General features: G+C 36.4%; 1 protein-coding gene across 1 annotated transcript in view; it reads left to right on the plus strand.

Annotated features, from left to right (window-relative positions):
- The first annotated feature begins 3,164 nt into the window (after nt 1-3,164).
- The window catches only part of LOC124554676 (transcription initiation factor TFIID subunit 3-like), a 166,775-nt gene continuing 156,170 nt past the window's right edge, over nt 3,165-13,769 (plus strand). Inside the window, exon 1 of the mRNA XM_047128294.1 lies at nt 3,165-3,235. Within this exon, the coding sequence (XP_046984250.1) occupies nt 3,212-3,235 (24 nt within the window). The 5' untranslated portion in view covers nt 3,165-3,211. The remainder of the gene's footprint in view (nt 3,236-13,769) is intronic.

The following is a 13,769-nucleotide window of genomic DNA, read 5'->3' on the forward strand; positions in this document are numbered from 1 at the left end:
CCATGGTCTTTTACTCCAAAATGAGCAACTTCCCCCCCCCCCCCCTCCTCCATTTGTAGTTGCGGGGCTCCCCCCCCTTCCCCACACAGTGATTCATATTTTGCTGAACTGCCCCTTCCCATTAAATATACCTATTCATCATCCTTTTCATGGGTGTTTTCAGATGACCGTCACATGGTTACGTCTGTCCTCGGTTTGCTTCTTGAAAGTGGTTGTCCTCTCAAGTTTAAGTCATTGGTCTTTTCTCTGGAATTTGAGCCCCTTGGTTAGCATAGGCATTTATAATGAAGGCCTTAACCTTGCCTCCACACTGGCCAAGTTTTCCCTGCACCTTTCCCATCTATTTTGTCTGATGTGTTGTGCAGATTTGTTTCCCCTTTTCTTGTGTCTTCTTTCCCTGGTGTTTTCCTGGTTGGATCACGATAATGGTATGGTGAGGGTGTTGGGACGGGTTGGTGGTGGTGCTGGTGTGCCACTGTGCACAGCATTTCTGGAGCACCCCTGGTCTCCCTGTTTTCACCCACATATTCCCAAAAAGAAACTGCAGAGTGCGCATCAAACAACCAGTCAAGAAGCCTTGATCACTTTGAACATTAAAATATCCTGGAAGTGGAACTGATGTATACGTTGAATACCTATCTTCAAATAACCTTGCTAAGCTGAACTTCTGCAAAATGTATTGTAAAATTCTAAAATGTGATTAAAAAGACAAAAATGTACTTTTTGTATAAAATCAATAGTTCAGTTAACAAAATGAAAAGTAGGTGGAAAAGTATGTGGAATGTTAAGAAAAGTGAGACAGATGTTGCTCCCTGAAGGCCACTGGTATTGTCCATAACCACAACAGTAATGAAGTTTGTGGTAAGCAAGAGAGTGCCAAGATCATCAGTGAATGCTTATTAAGTGTCACTGTGCAGCTAGGCTGTAACTTAGATCTGTGTGAGATGATAGATATTCTCAAACAGAAAGTTCCAAATGTTTTTGGTGAAATAATGTTGGCTGCTCTGGCCACCAGATAACTTCAGAATGCCATTGTCTCTAAGTACTATTTGGTGAATGCATCAAATAGTTCCAGGTTTTAGTGCTGTGTGTTGCTGCAGATGTAACTGTTGGTAGATGAATGACCTATTTTAACATCTTGTTTGGCAACATAAAAAGGTTCTCAGAATGAGTGCCATCTAGGAGGTGACTGACCCTACTATTTGTGTTGCCACACTGAGACTGCTTGTTATATGGTACCCTGTGATGCTACCACTGTGTACTGCAGCTGACAGAGATACACTAGTCCCATTAAAAGGAAACCTTCATGTGGCTTTGACAAACTCTCAGGCAAAATATTGAAACACTGCTCCAGTGAAATATGTAAAAAGAATACTGAACCATGTTCTTAACTCACCAATGGACTAAAGTATATTCTCAGAGAGGAGTAAATATTACACTGTAAAACCTCTTCCAAGAAAAGGGAATGCCTCAAATGTGAATAATTACAGACCAGTTGCACTTTTTACCATGTTTTCAAAAGTATTCAAGTAGTTGGTGCATGCTAGGGTTGTTAAATGCCTGCAACACTTCAGTATTTTGAATAAGACAACTTGGATTTCAAAAGGAATATATCACATATGTGAAAGATGCCTTAAGTCACTAAACAACAACAGATCATCAGGGGTATCTTTTGTGGTCTAATTAAAGCCTTAAGTTGTGCGGATCACCAAGTAATACTAGAGAAAACCCAGAAGTATGGCATCATCAGGGGCCCGTTAAGCAACCTGCTGAAATCCTATTTTACTAATAGAAAGCAGAAATTAATTTTTGAAGCTTCTGATTGCAAATCATGATTAGCTGTTGCTTTACCCTGGGTCATTATTAATCACAGTCACTGCTCTGGGTTCTTTAACATTTCTGGTTTATGCTAATGGTCTGCCTGCAGCTGTGAATGCTAAGTGAAAATATACCATGTTTGGAGATGACACCAGTATTGTAAGAGAAAATCTGCTAAACACGGTCACCAACAACATTTTATCAAAAGTCTTTATCTGGTTAACTGTTAACTTTAATTCTAACAACCTAAACAAGATGAATTTTATGCAGTTTGAATCAAATGGCAAAAACACAGAGGAATACTCAATGACTCTCAATACTCAGCAGTTGCAGAAAGTTGGCAGCACGGAGTTCCAGGGCATTTACTTGTATTCAAAACTAAACAGTGAAGATATTGAACTCAGCAGTTCTCTCTTGTATTGGAGACCAAAGTGTTATAAAAGCAACTTATTTTGCTTATGTGCACTCTGTAACGTCACATACAATTATCTTCTTGCTCAAAAAATCTTCATTGCTCAGAGGAAGATGATTAGAGTCTTCTGTAAAGTAAGTTGCAAATTATTTAGCCAGGTAGATATACTTACCACTATTTCTCAGTACTTTTTTCTCTAATGTTTTTTGTGATAAAGAAACCCATTCTCTTTGTAAACAAGTCAGCACTTTATATGCATGACACTAGACATAAGAGTGGTGTACACTATCAATAAAAAAATCTGTCCCTGGTGCAGAGAGATGCAAAAATTTTCAGCTGTCTCTCCACTGAGCTTAAAAACTTAAGGAGTAGTGAATCATTTTAAAAATATAAACTATGCCAGTTTTTCTTGAATCACTTATTCAACTCTGTCGAGGAACTTGAGAGAGAGAGAGAGAGAGAGAGAGAGAGAGAGAGAGAGAGAGAGAGGGAGAGTGGGGGCGGGGGGGGGGGGGGGGGGGGGGGGGGGGGTTGAGCTTACCTAAGATAAGATATAGCTAAACAGTTTCATGATTGTCAAATGTTAATACAAGTATTTCATGTAGATTAGGTTTTTTCATTCAGGTATTGTTTAGTGTAGATATGTGTTTAATTATATATGTTTTTCTGAACCATTGCAAAGTAGTATGACAATGGCTGCCTGCTAAACTGTTAAAAATGTATCACTATTGGAAAATGAAGATAATAATTTTTAAAATGTTGATATATTTTATGTACATGTTATTTCCATTCAGGTACTGCATAGTGTGTAAATCTATTCTTATTGTCTTATTGTAACTGTGTTACTGAACTGATTGCCCAATAGTATGATAACAGCTACGACTGTTAAACTTATAGATATGTTGCTATTGAGATTTTATCTTACAGATGCAACCAGATCATGCAAATCCAAGTAAGGTCCCTACACCAAAACCACTCTTGATGGCTGCCTTCTCTCATTTCCAGGTAGGCATTATTACTAGTTTCACATTTGGAGAGAATTGGACCTTCATTTACAGATATGTTAGGTCTATGTGATCCATTTTTATTTTATTTTAATTTATTCTTAAATTATTGTTATTATTAGAGATGGAACACTCCCCCAGAGCTGCTGAAGATTGAAGGTGGAAATTATGGTTGGATCCCATAAGAGTGCCAGGATAATCATTCTGGTACCAGAAAATCCCCAGAATGGTGTCAGTTGAATGAATCATCAGCTATGACATTCCCAAATATGTTATTCACATTAAATGTTATACTGATTCTGCCAGTAGCAAAACACTTCTGACTATCTTTCCTTGCTTTAATCTACTAAAATCACAGCTAGTGTTTCTTAAGAGTTCAGAAAGGATACATTAATCATTCTGTTTTTAGTACCTGAATTTAAGACTTTTTGCATTCCCTAGTGGCTTGATGTGGAGCATGTTTACAATTTTGTGATTTTTTTTTTTTAATGTTGCTGTATATTTTTTTTAAATTTATACAATGGAAAGTTCTTGGTGGAATACAAATTACGGAAGGAGTAAAATAACCACTCGCAGCATAGGTGAGGCTTTTAGTTGATAACAGATTCATAAACAAGATTTAAATTGTTACTAAGCTGACAGCTTCAAGAAAGGACATTAAATGCTTAGTGACAATTTCAGTCTTTTTTTTTCTGTCAACTACACAGCCCTCGGCTATATGGTGAGTAGTTACTTTATTAAAATTAAATCTGTTTTAGTTCTCTTGACCACCAAAAAGTGCTTCAAATGTGATCTTTACCCATGATAAGCAGCATTATGGAGTCAAGGCACTCGAACCTTATGAATCACTGAGGGAGTATACTATTTCTGTAATGTAATGTGAGCATGTACAGATGTGTACACATTTAACCATGTTACAGTACCTACAAATTATTTGTTTCCTCAGCACCAATTATCACAGTACATTTTTGATCAAAATAATTGATGTAATTTCAGGGAAAATATAAACTGTATTTTTCTGTATACTGTATCTGAGCATTTGAATAAATGGAAAACTAAGGAAAACTAAGAAAATTCCAGTAGTAAAGGAGCATGGTTATAGGTATATCATGGTTTCTGAAATACATTTCACAGCATGCTTGTTTACCTACACTGATATAGTTGTATGCTTATTTCATCTCTGTACCAATTTTGTTGTACCTGCTATAAAATATCTTTGTCTTGGCATGTTAAATATGGTGGTGAGATGTTCAGGTTTTAAAATGAATGTATCAGAACTTGTCATCCTAATCTTCACTTAGTTCAAAACTATTGCTGCAGAATAAGATAGCTACTTTCTTCTGAAAACAACACTTCCTTTTATTGTCAGGGGCATTTACTGCTGATAGTATGCTGCCATTCAGAACATGATTCTTCACAGGCAACTGTATTGTTATCAATCCTTTTTTCAGCTGACTCTAAGATCATTATTTTTGAATACCAAGGGTAATTTCATTTATTGTTTTTCCAGTTGATCCAGTACCATAATATTAAATTCAACTGGATCACAAGCATTTATTCTTCTAACACTTAGAATTCTTACCACACAATGTGAAAATGCCATGGAAACTGTGCTTTTGGATATCACAGTTCTTTTGATGTTTCTAACATAGGAATAACACATTATTGAAAATCAAGAGATTCTAGTTAAATTATTTATGTTATCTTTGTCCATTATTTAAGACGTACTTTCATAAAATGGTTTACAAACTGGTACATGTAAAAATTGTAACATCAAGAAAGATATGTGCAACTGAAACAAACTTAAATGAGCATATTCAAAAAGTGCCATTTGGTTATGAAGAATGAACTTCACTTTTTCATGTAATTGCCATTCATTACGAAGCTCAGTCTGTAACATTGTATTAACTGCATAGAAGTTCTCCGGTAAATGAACTAAATGACAATGGTGGTCTTGAATTCTTTGTGATCCTCAAATCATTGTCTTCCTTTTTTTTATTGCTAAATTGTCAGTTATGTGCAACTTTCTGAGAGCAGATGGTTGCCTCAGCTCTTGATGCTTGTACAGGTATTTTATAGTTTGACAGTGTTCTGGAACCATATTCTCATATACAAGGTCTCATACGACATAGACATGTATCTTAATAACTGGAACCTCCCACCCTCCACCCATTTCAACAAGAGTAATTCCCTTCCACTTTTCTAATTTACAGTTAGGTGTGCAGTGAATACCTGCTTCATAGCATTCTTATGCTTTGTGTGCCAAACACATTTGTTTGCTCCTTTACATGTTTCATTCCCCCGGTCAGAAAAAAAGTTAAATCGTCACATGTGCTTCTGTCATCAAAACTGTATTATACAGTCCAGACTGTTCTGTAAAAATAGTGTTCATCAGTTTTCTTGGATTTATTTCATCATCTAGTTGTTGACGTTGGCTTGGTCTTCCATGCTTTCCAAATGTAATTTCTGGAGAAGTAATTTCACAACTTAACCCGTAACGTACCTCAACATTCTCTGTTATTTTCCAGTTCTAAATTATATTTCCAGATAAAATAACTAAAGAATTACACATGCAAAGCTATTTCAATGGAAATGCAAATATGAATACTGAAAATTTTACTTTCATCATTCCTTACTTGAGTTCTGAAATTCCCTGTAGCGTATTTTCCATGTCATTCTTATAGTAGTCATGTCCTACATAGCATTGTCCAAAAAATGAACCTCTGTACCTCAAAATCACCAAAACTGAAAAGTTTGCAACTTTTGAAAATCACTGTGGTGACACAATTGAAACACCACAGGAGAAATGTGGTGCCATGAATATTTACAAAAAGCTTTTCCAATATACAAGCACCTTCAAGTGACTAGTGCTTAAAATGTAGTGTCCTTGGTGCAGCCTAGACAAGCAGGAACAGTACTTATACACAAAGAAGTATTAAAGAACATTACAAAGTGCCCCCTATAAAATTAGAAATGGCAAACTTTTTGAGAGATCAACAGAGCTTACATTTTTTTCCTGTTGGAGCTACAACCACAAAGGGTTGACAGCTTATTAGCTGTTGTGGAACCCATCTTTAGTTTTTCATGAAATATATATCAGCCATAAATGTGAAATTGTCATTACATATCGTACCTTTCCTATATATCACTCACTTTGTTTGCCACTTTTGAATTCTTCAGTAGAGTTACAGAAGTAACACTAGATAATCAACTTCCATAATTTTGCTTAAACATATGGGAGTTAATTGCAGACAACATTCAGTCAATTAATTCTTCAATGCCAAGGTGGCAAAACTACTTTTCCAAAGTACATCTTTTGAGATGGCTTATGTTACTGAATGGGTAGTGCAAGTTGTATGCACTGAAACAGGCAGGGGAGTACATTGTATGATACTGAAAGTGTAGTAACCCATCTGCATATATTCTCCCTCTCTCCCACCCTTTCCTTCCGCATTGGATTAATATTTCTAGTTCTAAACATTGATTATTATTACTAATTTAATGAATGGAGCCACTGAAACCACGTAGTGTTTCTTATATATTTTTATGCAGAACATCTTAATTACATAAGGCAGACAGAAGAGATTTATACATCTGGAAAAACATGAAGTGACAACATTTTCACTAAATTTACCATGTTCAAGAAATATTTTTAAATAATTGTACTATTATTTTTTGTGAAATTTCGATTGTTTTTTCCTGAAACTGTCATAGATTTTCTCATTATACTGATATCATTCCTGAGATGAGATGTCCTTTCCATCCAAATTCACCTATGCAGACTGGTACAAAAATTTTTCTTCAGTATGTATAAAGTTTGTGATTTGATTACTGTGTTGAGTTTGTTTTACATTCTGGGATATTGGTTTTTATTTATATTGGTTGCTTCAAAAATTAATCTTGATGGTTGGATTATTTCCCTTAGCTGTCTGAATTTAGGTACATGAGATATTTTGCTGATTTCAGTTACTATAGGTTGATCACCTAAATACTGGGGACTTCCTTCTGTGTACTAAGTTTTTGTGTATGAGTTTTGCAAACCAGTTTTAGCTGCAGTTGTATGAAGATTTTCTGCATATTGAATCATTTCTTTTCTGTTGTTGGGTAAAATTGATCGGTCATCTGGAAAGGCCAAGCACTGCAAATGAATTTTACTTTTGCATAGTCTGTCAATTTAAGTTCTTTCTACCAGGTGCTGATTACTTTTTCCAAGATAAGACTGAACAAAAGGAAGGTGGAAGGGGTAGGGGCAGTCCATATTCTTGATGAACACCTGTTCTGACATCAAAAGGTTTAGATATCTTGTATAAGACTGTAACTTTTGAGGTGGTGTTAGTTAATTTTTTTACCTATTTACACTGAATTATTCATGTACAGAATCATAAGCTTTTCTGAAGTACACAAAGCTGATCACTGTTTGTGTACCTTTGCTGATTTATAAGATGGTTTTTTAATTTGACAGTAGTATACCATTTTTAAAATTTTTTTGTAGTTTACATTTGCAAGAGCTGAGCGGATGAAAGTGTACATGTACAGCATAGTAATCCCAGAGGAAGATATTAATTATTTTCCATGCAATGAAAGATTTACTTCAGTAAGAAAATGTATCACCTAGGCACTAGGAGCTGGATATTTCTGCATGGGTGTGACACGGTGTGCTTTTGTGTACTGTATATCGTTTAGTCAAAACGATTATTATTTTTGTTTGAAATAAAACACTCAGTCATACAGAAGATGCTGGAAATTACCTTAATATTTGAAATAATAGATATTATTTAAGTACTTCATCAACGCACATGACATTTGGCTCAATAAATGAATACATTTTGATTCACAAACATAATTAGTTTGTACCAGATGGCTAAAATATGCCATTTTATGTCATGAAAAGAAACGGTTTTTTGAAAAATATTTGGAAACTTGACAGTGAGGTGGAAGAAAGAAGGAAAAAGAGGGGACAAGGAGGGGGAGGGTGCTTAAAAATTTGAAGCTTTTAGCTGATGAAAAGTATGACAAGTATCAACTAACTAGCAGTTTGTCTACAGTATACTCATCTGCACTACAGACACGAACCAAGTAAGTTGATCACGAAAAAAGTAAGATATTAGTAAATACAATCGGGCCACAGCTAAGAAGTTATACAATAATGAGCATTTGGTGTAGATACCAGTATTTACTGTGTGTTGATATTAAATAATGCAAGATGAGAAGGGAGTTCTTCATGGTTGACTTTCTTGCATAAATGCTTCGCAGATGCCTTGCCACATCAAATTTTTATGTAATCTCAAGCTGTTAATGACTGTCTCCATCGTTTTTGTCCGGAGTTAGCTATAGGCTATGTGGCACTCAATTTTAGTTCACTGAATTATGTAATTGAGATGTCTCAAAGTCACAGAACTTCCGTATGACACCTAATGGGATACTGTCATTAAAGAAACTCTTGAGATCAGGATGTGCAACAACTACTTTAGCTGGGACAGCAGCTATATTCTCAGTGGTGCACAGACTTGGGCACTTGATGGAGACAGGTTAAAGAGAAACCAGATTAAATTGTCTGCCATCCGGTGAAATCAGCATCACTACAATTGTCTTCCATTGTAGTCATGACCTAATCTTGGGTAGAATATGAAAGTTCCATGTGTGACCTAATTTGGCCAACTAAATTAAGTACCACACAGCTCAAGATAATTACTGACGGTCACAGGGGAAGTAGTAGAAAGCTTGAGTATACATACAAATCTGACCTGGTAAGAAGTTTGAGTAATAATGTAATTCAAACAGGATTTTCTCTAGTATTAACAATCCAGAGTAAGTATTCAATACATGGGTGGAAGTTCATTCATCATTAAATTATTGATTCCTTCTGTAAACTGATAAGGTATGACGTGTAGAGTATGACCTATAGAGTTAAGAATTATGATGAGACTTGCATACATCTTCACGTATCAGTAAAATGTGACATTGAATGAAATTATAGCCGTCTAAGTAAAGATTTTAATTATACTTAAAGTCTGCTTCATAGAACTTAAAAAGTGTAACCTGCTAATGATAAGCGTATATCACATCACTTTGTACTGTGTTAGTTTTGTATTCCTGAGTAAATTTGAAAGATAGTTACATAATCTTAAAACAGAGAAATTCATAAAAATAATTTTCTGCACTGGCTCTAGTATTAATCTAAAACCTGATGACAAATTTGCCAGACCTGTGTACTGGAGTAACAGCATATGTTGCAATGGACAGATAATATTTCGAGTTACCATATTTGTAGCATAACATAAAAATTTTTTGAATGTAGGAGTAACAGATGATGCGGCTCTTTTTGTATGATTCCCAAAATTAAATTCAAGTAGGACACCTAAAAGACATATGAACTTTCATCAAGAAAACGTGGAAGTGTTTATTAACATTTTGAGCCTAACCAATATGGTTAGTCGGTGATCACATTTTATGAAACATAAACTATTTTTCTTCTACTTTAGGGCCAGCAGCATAATATATGTCAGATAATTACATTATTATTAGAAAGATGCATCAGAGTAGCTGTGTATAATAACTAATCTTTGTTATGACAGACTGTTTTGGAATTTATCACCATTGTCAAGTACATTGTGAAAATATAATGCCATAAGAGCTGAACTGTCAAACTGCTGTCAAACCATAATTAATGTATTGCTTTCAGTATATTTACACCATTTACCATCTTACCAAAACAGTGGCAGTTGTAAGACAGTTCATTAATGATGTAACAAGGGCATCACATCAGTCTAGATGTACTTGACAATGGCGATAAATGCTGAACCAGTCTGTCATAAATAAAGGTTAGTTATTATAAGCAGCTATACTGGTGCATCTTTCTAATTAATATCAACTACAATAATTTTACAGCTGAACTCAATACTTGCTGCTGCTGCTGCTGCTGCTTTGTCGTCATGGTTGTGGTATTAAATCTAAAGACTGTCATGATGCAGATCTCCATGTTAGTCTATTGTGTGCAAGCCTCTTCATCTCTGAGTAACTACTGCCCTGTATGTCCATTTGAACTTGCTTCCTATATTCAAGCCTTGGTCTCCCTCTACAGTTTTAACCCTCCACACTTACCTTCATTACCAAATTGATAATCTCTTGAAGCCTTAGGATATGTCTTATCAGCCGATCGCTTCTTTTAGTGTAGTTGTGCCATACATCCCCCCCCCCCCTCCCCCCACCTCCTCATTAATTATTTCATCTACCCATCTAAACTTATGCATTTGTCTGTAGACCATGTTTGAAAAGGTTCTACTCTTCTCTGAACTGTCTATCATCCACATTTCATTTCTGTACTTTGCTACACTTCAGAAAAATACCTTCAGAAAATATTTCTTAACATTTAAATACACAGGATTCACATTTGGGAGGACAACAGTTCAAACCTGTGTCTGGCCATCCTGATTCAGGTTTTCTGTGATTTTACTAAATCGCTTCAGGTAAATGTCGGGATGGTCCCTTTGAAAGGGCATGGCCGACTTCCTTCGCTGACCTGATGAGACTGATGACCTCAATGTTTGGTCCCCTCCCCCAAATCAACCTACCAAGCAACATTTAAATATATACTCATATTTTAACAAATTTCCCTTTCGCAGAAATGATTTTTGGCTGTTTCTAATCTGCATTTCATATCCTCTACTTCAGCCATCATTATGCTGTCCAAATAGCAAAACTCCTCAACTTCTTTTAGGGTCTCATTTCCTAATCTACCGTTGTTTTACTTTTGTAAATGTTCATTATAACCCAAATGCTCTTCCAAATGCTTTGCCATCTCTGAAAAAATTACAATGTCATTGCTAGCCTCAGTTTTTCTTTCTTCTGTCTGAACTGTAATTCCCTTTTGAAATTTTTCTGTGGTTTCCTTCACAGCTTTCTCAATGTACAGACAGAATAACATCAAGGATAGGCAACAACATTCTTTCACTGTCTTTTCTATTACTGCTTCCCTTTAATTTACTCAGCTCATAGAACTTTAGTTTGGCTTTTGTACAAATTGTGAATAAAATTTTGCTTCTTGTATTTTATTCTTGCTACCTTCAGAATTTCAAAGAGTGTATTCCAGCCAATTAGGTCAAAAGCTTTTTCTGTATCCACAAATTCTATAACGCAGGTTCGCCTTCCTTCAACCTATCTTCTAATATGTGTCACAGAGTCAGTGTTACCTATGCAACCCAACTGATGTTCCCCAAGATCAGCTTCTACCAATTTTTCCATCCTTCTGTAAATAATTTGTTTCAGTATTTTGCGACTGTGGCTCATTAGCTGATAGTTTGGTAATATTGACACCTATCACCACCTGCGTTATTTGGAGTTGGTATAATTACTTTCTTCTTTATGGCTGATGGTATTTTGCTGGTCTTTCATGTTATATACCAGATGGAATAATTTTATGATGTTTTATTCCCTCAAGGATCACAGCAATCTGAGGGAATGTCTCCTAGTACCAGTAGTGTACTTCAACTTAGGTCTTTCAGTGTTCTGTCAAGTTAATTTCGCAGTATGATAGCTATGTCTCATCTTCATCTACCTTATCTACCCTTACTAAAATACCTCTTGTTTAACTGTTCTATATTCACTGCTTGACCAAAAATGTGAAACGTCCAGAAGGAGAGTGGGGGGGAAAAAAAATGAAACTTAACATGTTGGGAGGATATGTGATGTAATTTTAATGATTATAAAATTAGTCAATTTTTCAGAGAAATTGAGTATACCCTGTCTGACCTGGATGCATGCACTGATTCATGTGGGAAGGGTGTCATAAAATCATTTTATCCTCTTCTGAGGCAAGCTGACTCACAACTGTTGTAACTGGTTCTTGAAATTATGGATACCAACACTAGGATGGAGTTGATATCTGTGCTGGTCTGCACATGTTCTCCCAGGGACAGATCTGGGGACGTTGCTGGGCACAGGAGTTACCTCAATGTAGCACAGACAGTTCATGGACACACATTCCATGTGTGGGCAAGCATTATCCTGTTAAAAAAATGGCACGATTATACTGTCGTGTGAGGCGTATTACGTGAGGTGTCAGGATGTCTGTGACATACCGTTGTGCTGTTAAGAGTTCCGTCAGTCACTACCACCCATGACCTGAAATCGTACCAGAGGCTCCCCACCCCATGACACCTGGAGTAACACTGTTGTACCTCTCCACGTCATTGGAGGAATTCCTTCAGCTTCTGCAACTGTATTAGCCAACAATTGTCATCCAGCATAGTGCAGAAACATGATTCATTGCTGGATACAATACAATACAAATCAATGCCAGGCCATTCATCAGCTGTCCATTCTTTATATATATAAGTTTTGCAAACAGATGAAAATCGGATGAGGCTAGGTCGGGACTTATGGATGATCGTTGTGTGAATGAACCCAAGGTGTCGTATTGTTCCAGATGTCGCAGCACTCAGGTGCGGCCTGGCATTGTCATCCTAAAGGAGATGGTGCTCTTTGTGTGGAAGAACTTGTCTGTGGTTAGAAGCTTGATTACAGCATGCTGTTCCTTAGGCACCAACATAGTTCTGTTACTCACCACCATGTTACACACTATAATTCGGGGCGCTCTAGTGGCAGAGGGTTGCAACTTGCATAAACCAAGTGGGAAAGTCTACCTAGTAATATTTATGACATGTAATACCTCAACCGATATTGAGAACTGAATAAAAAATCCAGAGGCATTACTTTTCAGCATGCCCCCGTACTTCCCTATACAGCCTTTCCTTGATACTGCTTTGTAAGTAGAGATCATAATATTCATACGGTTACTTCTCTCCTTTCCAAAGGTCTCTCTAATTTTATTACAGGCAGCATCTATTTTTTCCATAGTCACACATGTCTCTACTGTTGTGTATATATCCTCTAGCCATACCTGCTAATGTCAGTATCATTTTTTTAAATGATTGTATTTTCTCTTTCGTGCTTCATTTGCTGTGTTTTTATATTTTCTCATCTCATCAGTTAAATTCAATATATACTGTTTTATCCAAGGATACGTACTAGACTATATCTTTTTTTCGTATCTGATTATCTGCTGCCTTCATTATGTCCTCTCTGAAAGCTACATATTGCTTTCCTTTCCCATTTCAGTCAATTGTTGTCTAATGCTCCATTTAAACTCTCGTCAGCCTATGATTTTCACAGTTTATCCTGGTACCATCTCCTTAACTTCCTTCTTTTCTGCAGTTTCTTCATTTCCCCGCTCTAACCTTTTCTCCTACTTGCAGATTTCAGTGTGTGGCACCCCATGTGTGGGAAGTACCACTTTTACTGATAGGAGCCTTCTGATTGACCAGCTTCTTTCCTATTTTGGTCTACATCTCCTCAATGATGGTACTACTCCTTCCCCCTCCAGAGCCACCCGTGGCATCTTTGTGGTTATAGACTGTACAGTCTCTTCCCCCAATCTTGTGGCTTCGCTACAGTGGTCACTGTGCAGTGATTTGCAATGCTCCAGTGACTTCCTTGCCATTGCCTGATGATGGACTGCTTACTATGTTGGGCTCTTC

The sequence above is a fragment of the Schistocerca americana genome, chromosome X (assembly GCF_021461395.2).
Source record: "Schistocerca americana isolate TAMUIC-IGC-003095 chromosome X, iqSchAmer2.1, whole genome shotgun sequence".
Lineage (NCBI taxonomy): Eukaryota > Metazoa > Arthropoda > Insecta > Orthoptera > Acrididae > Schistocerca > Schistocerca americana.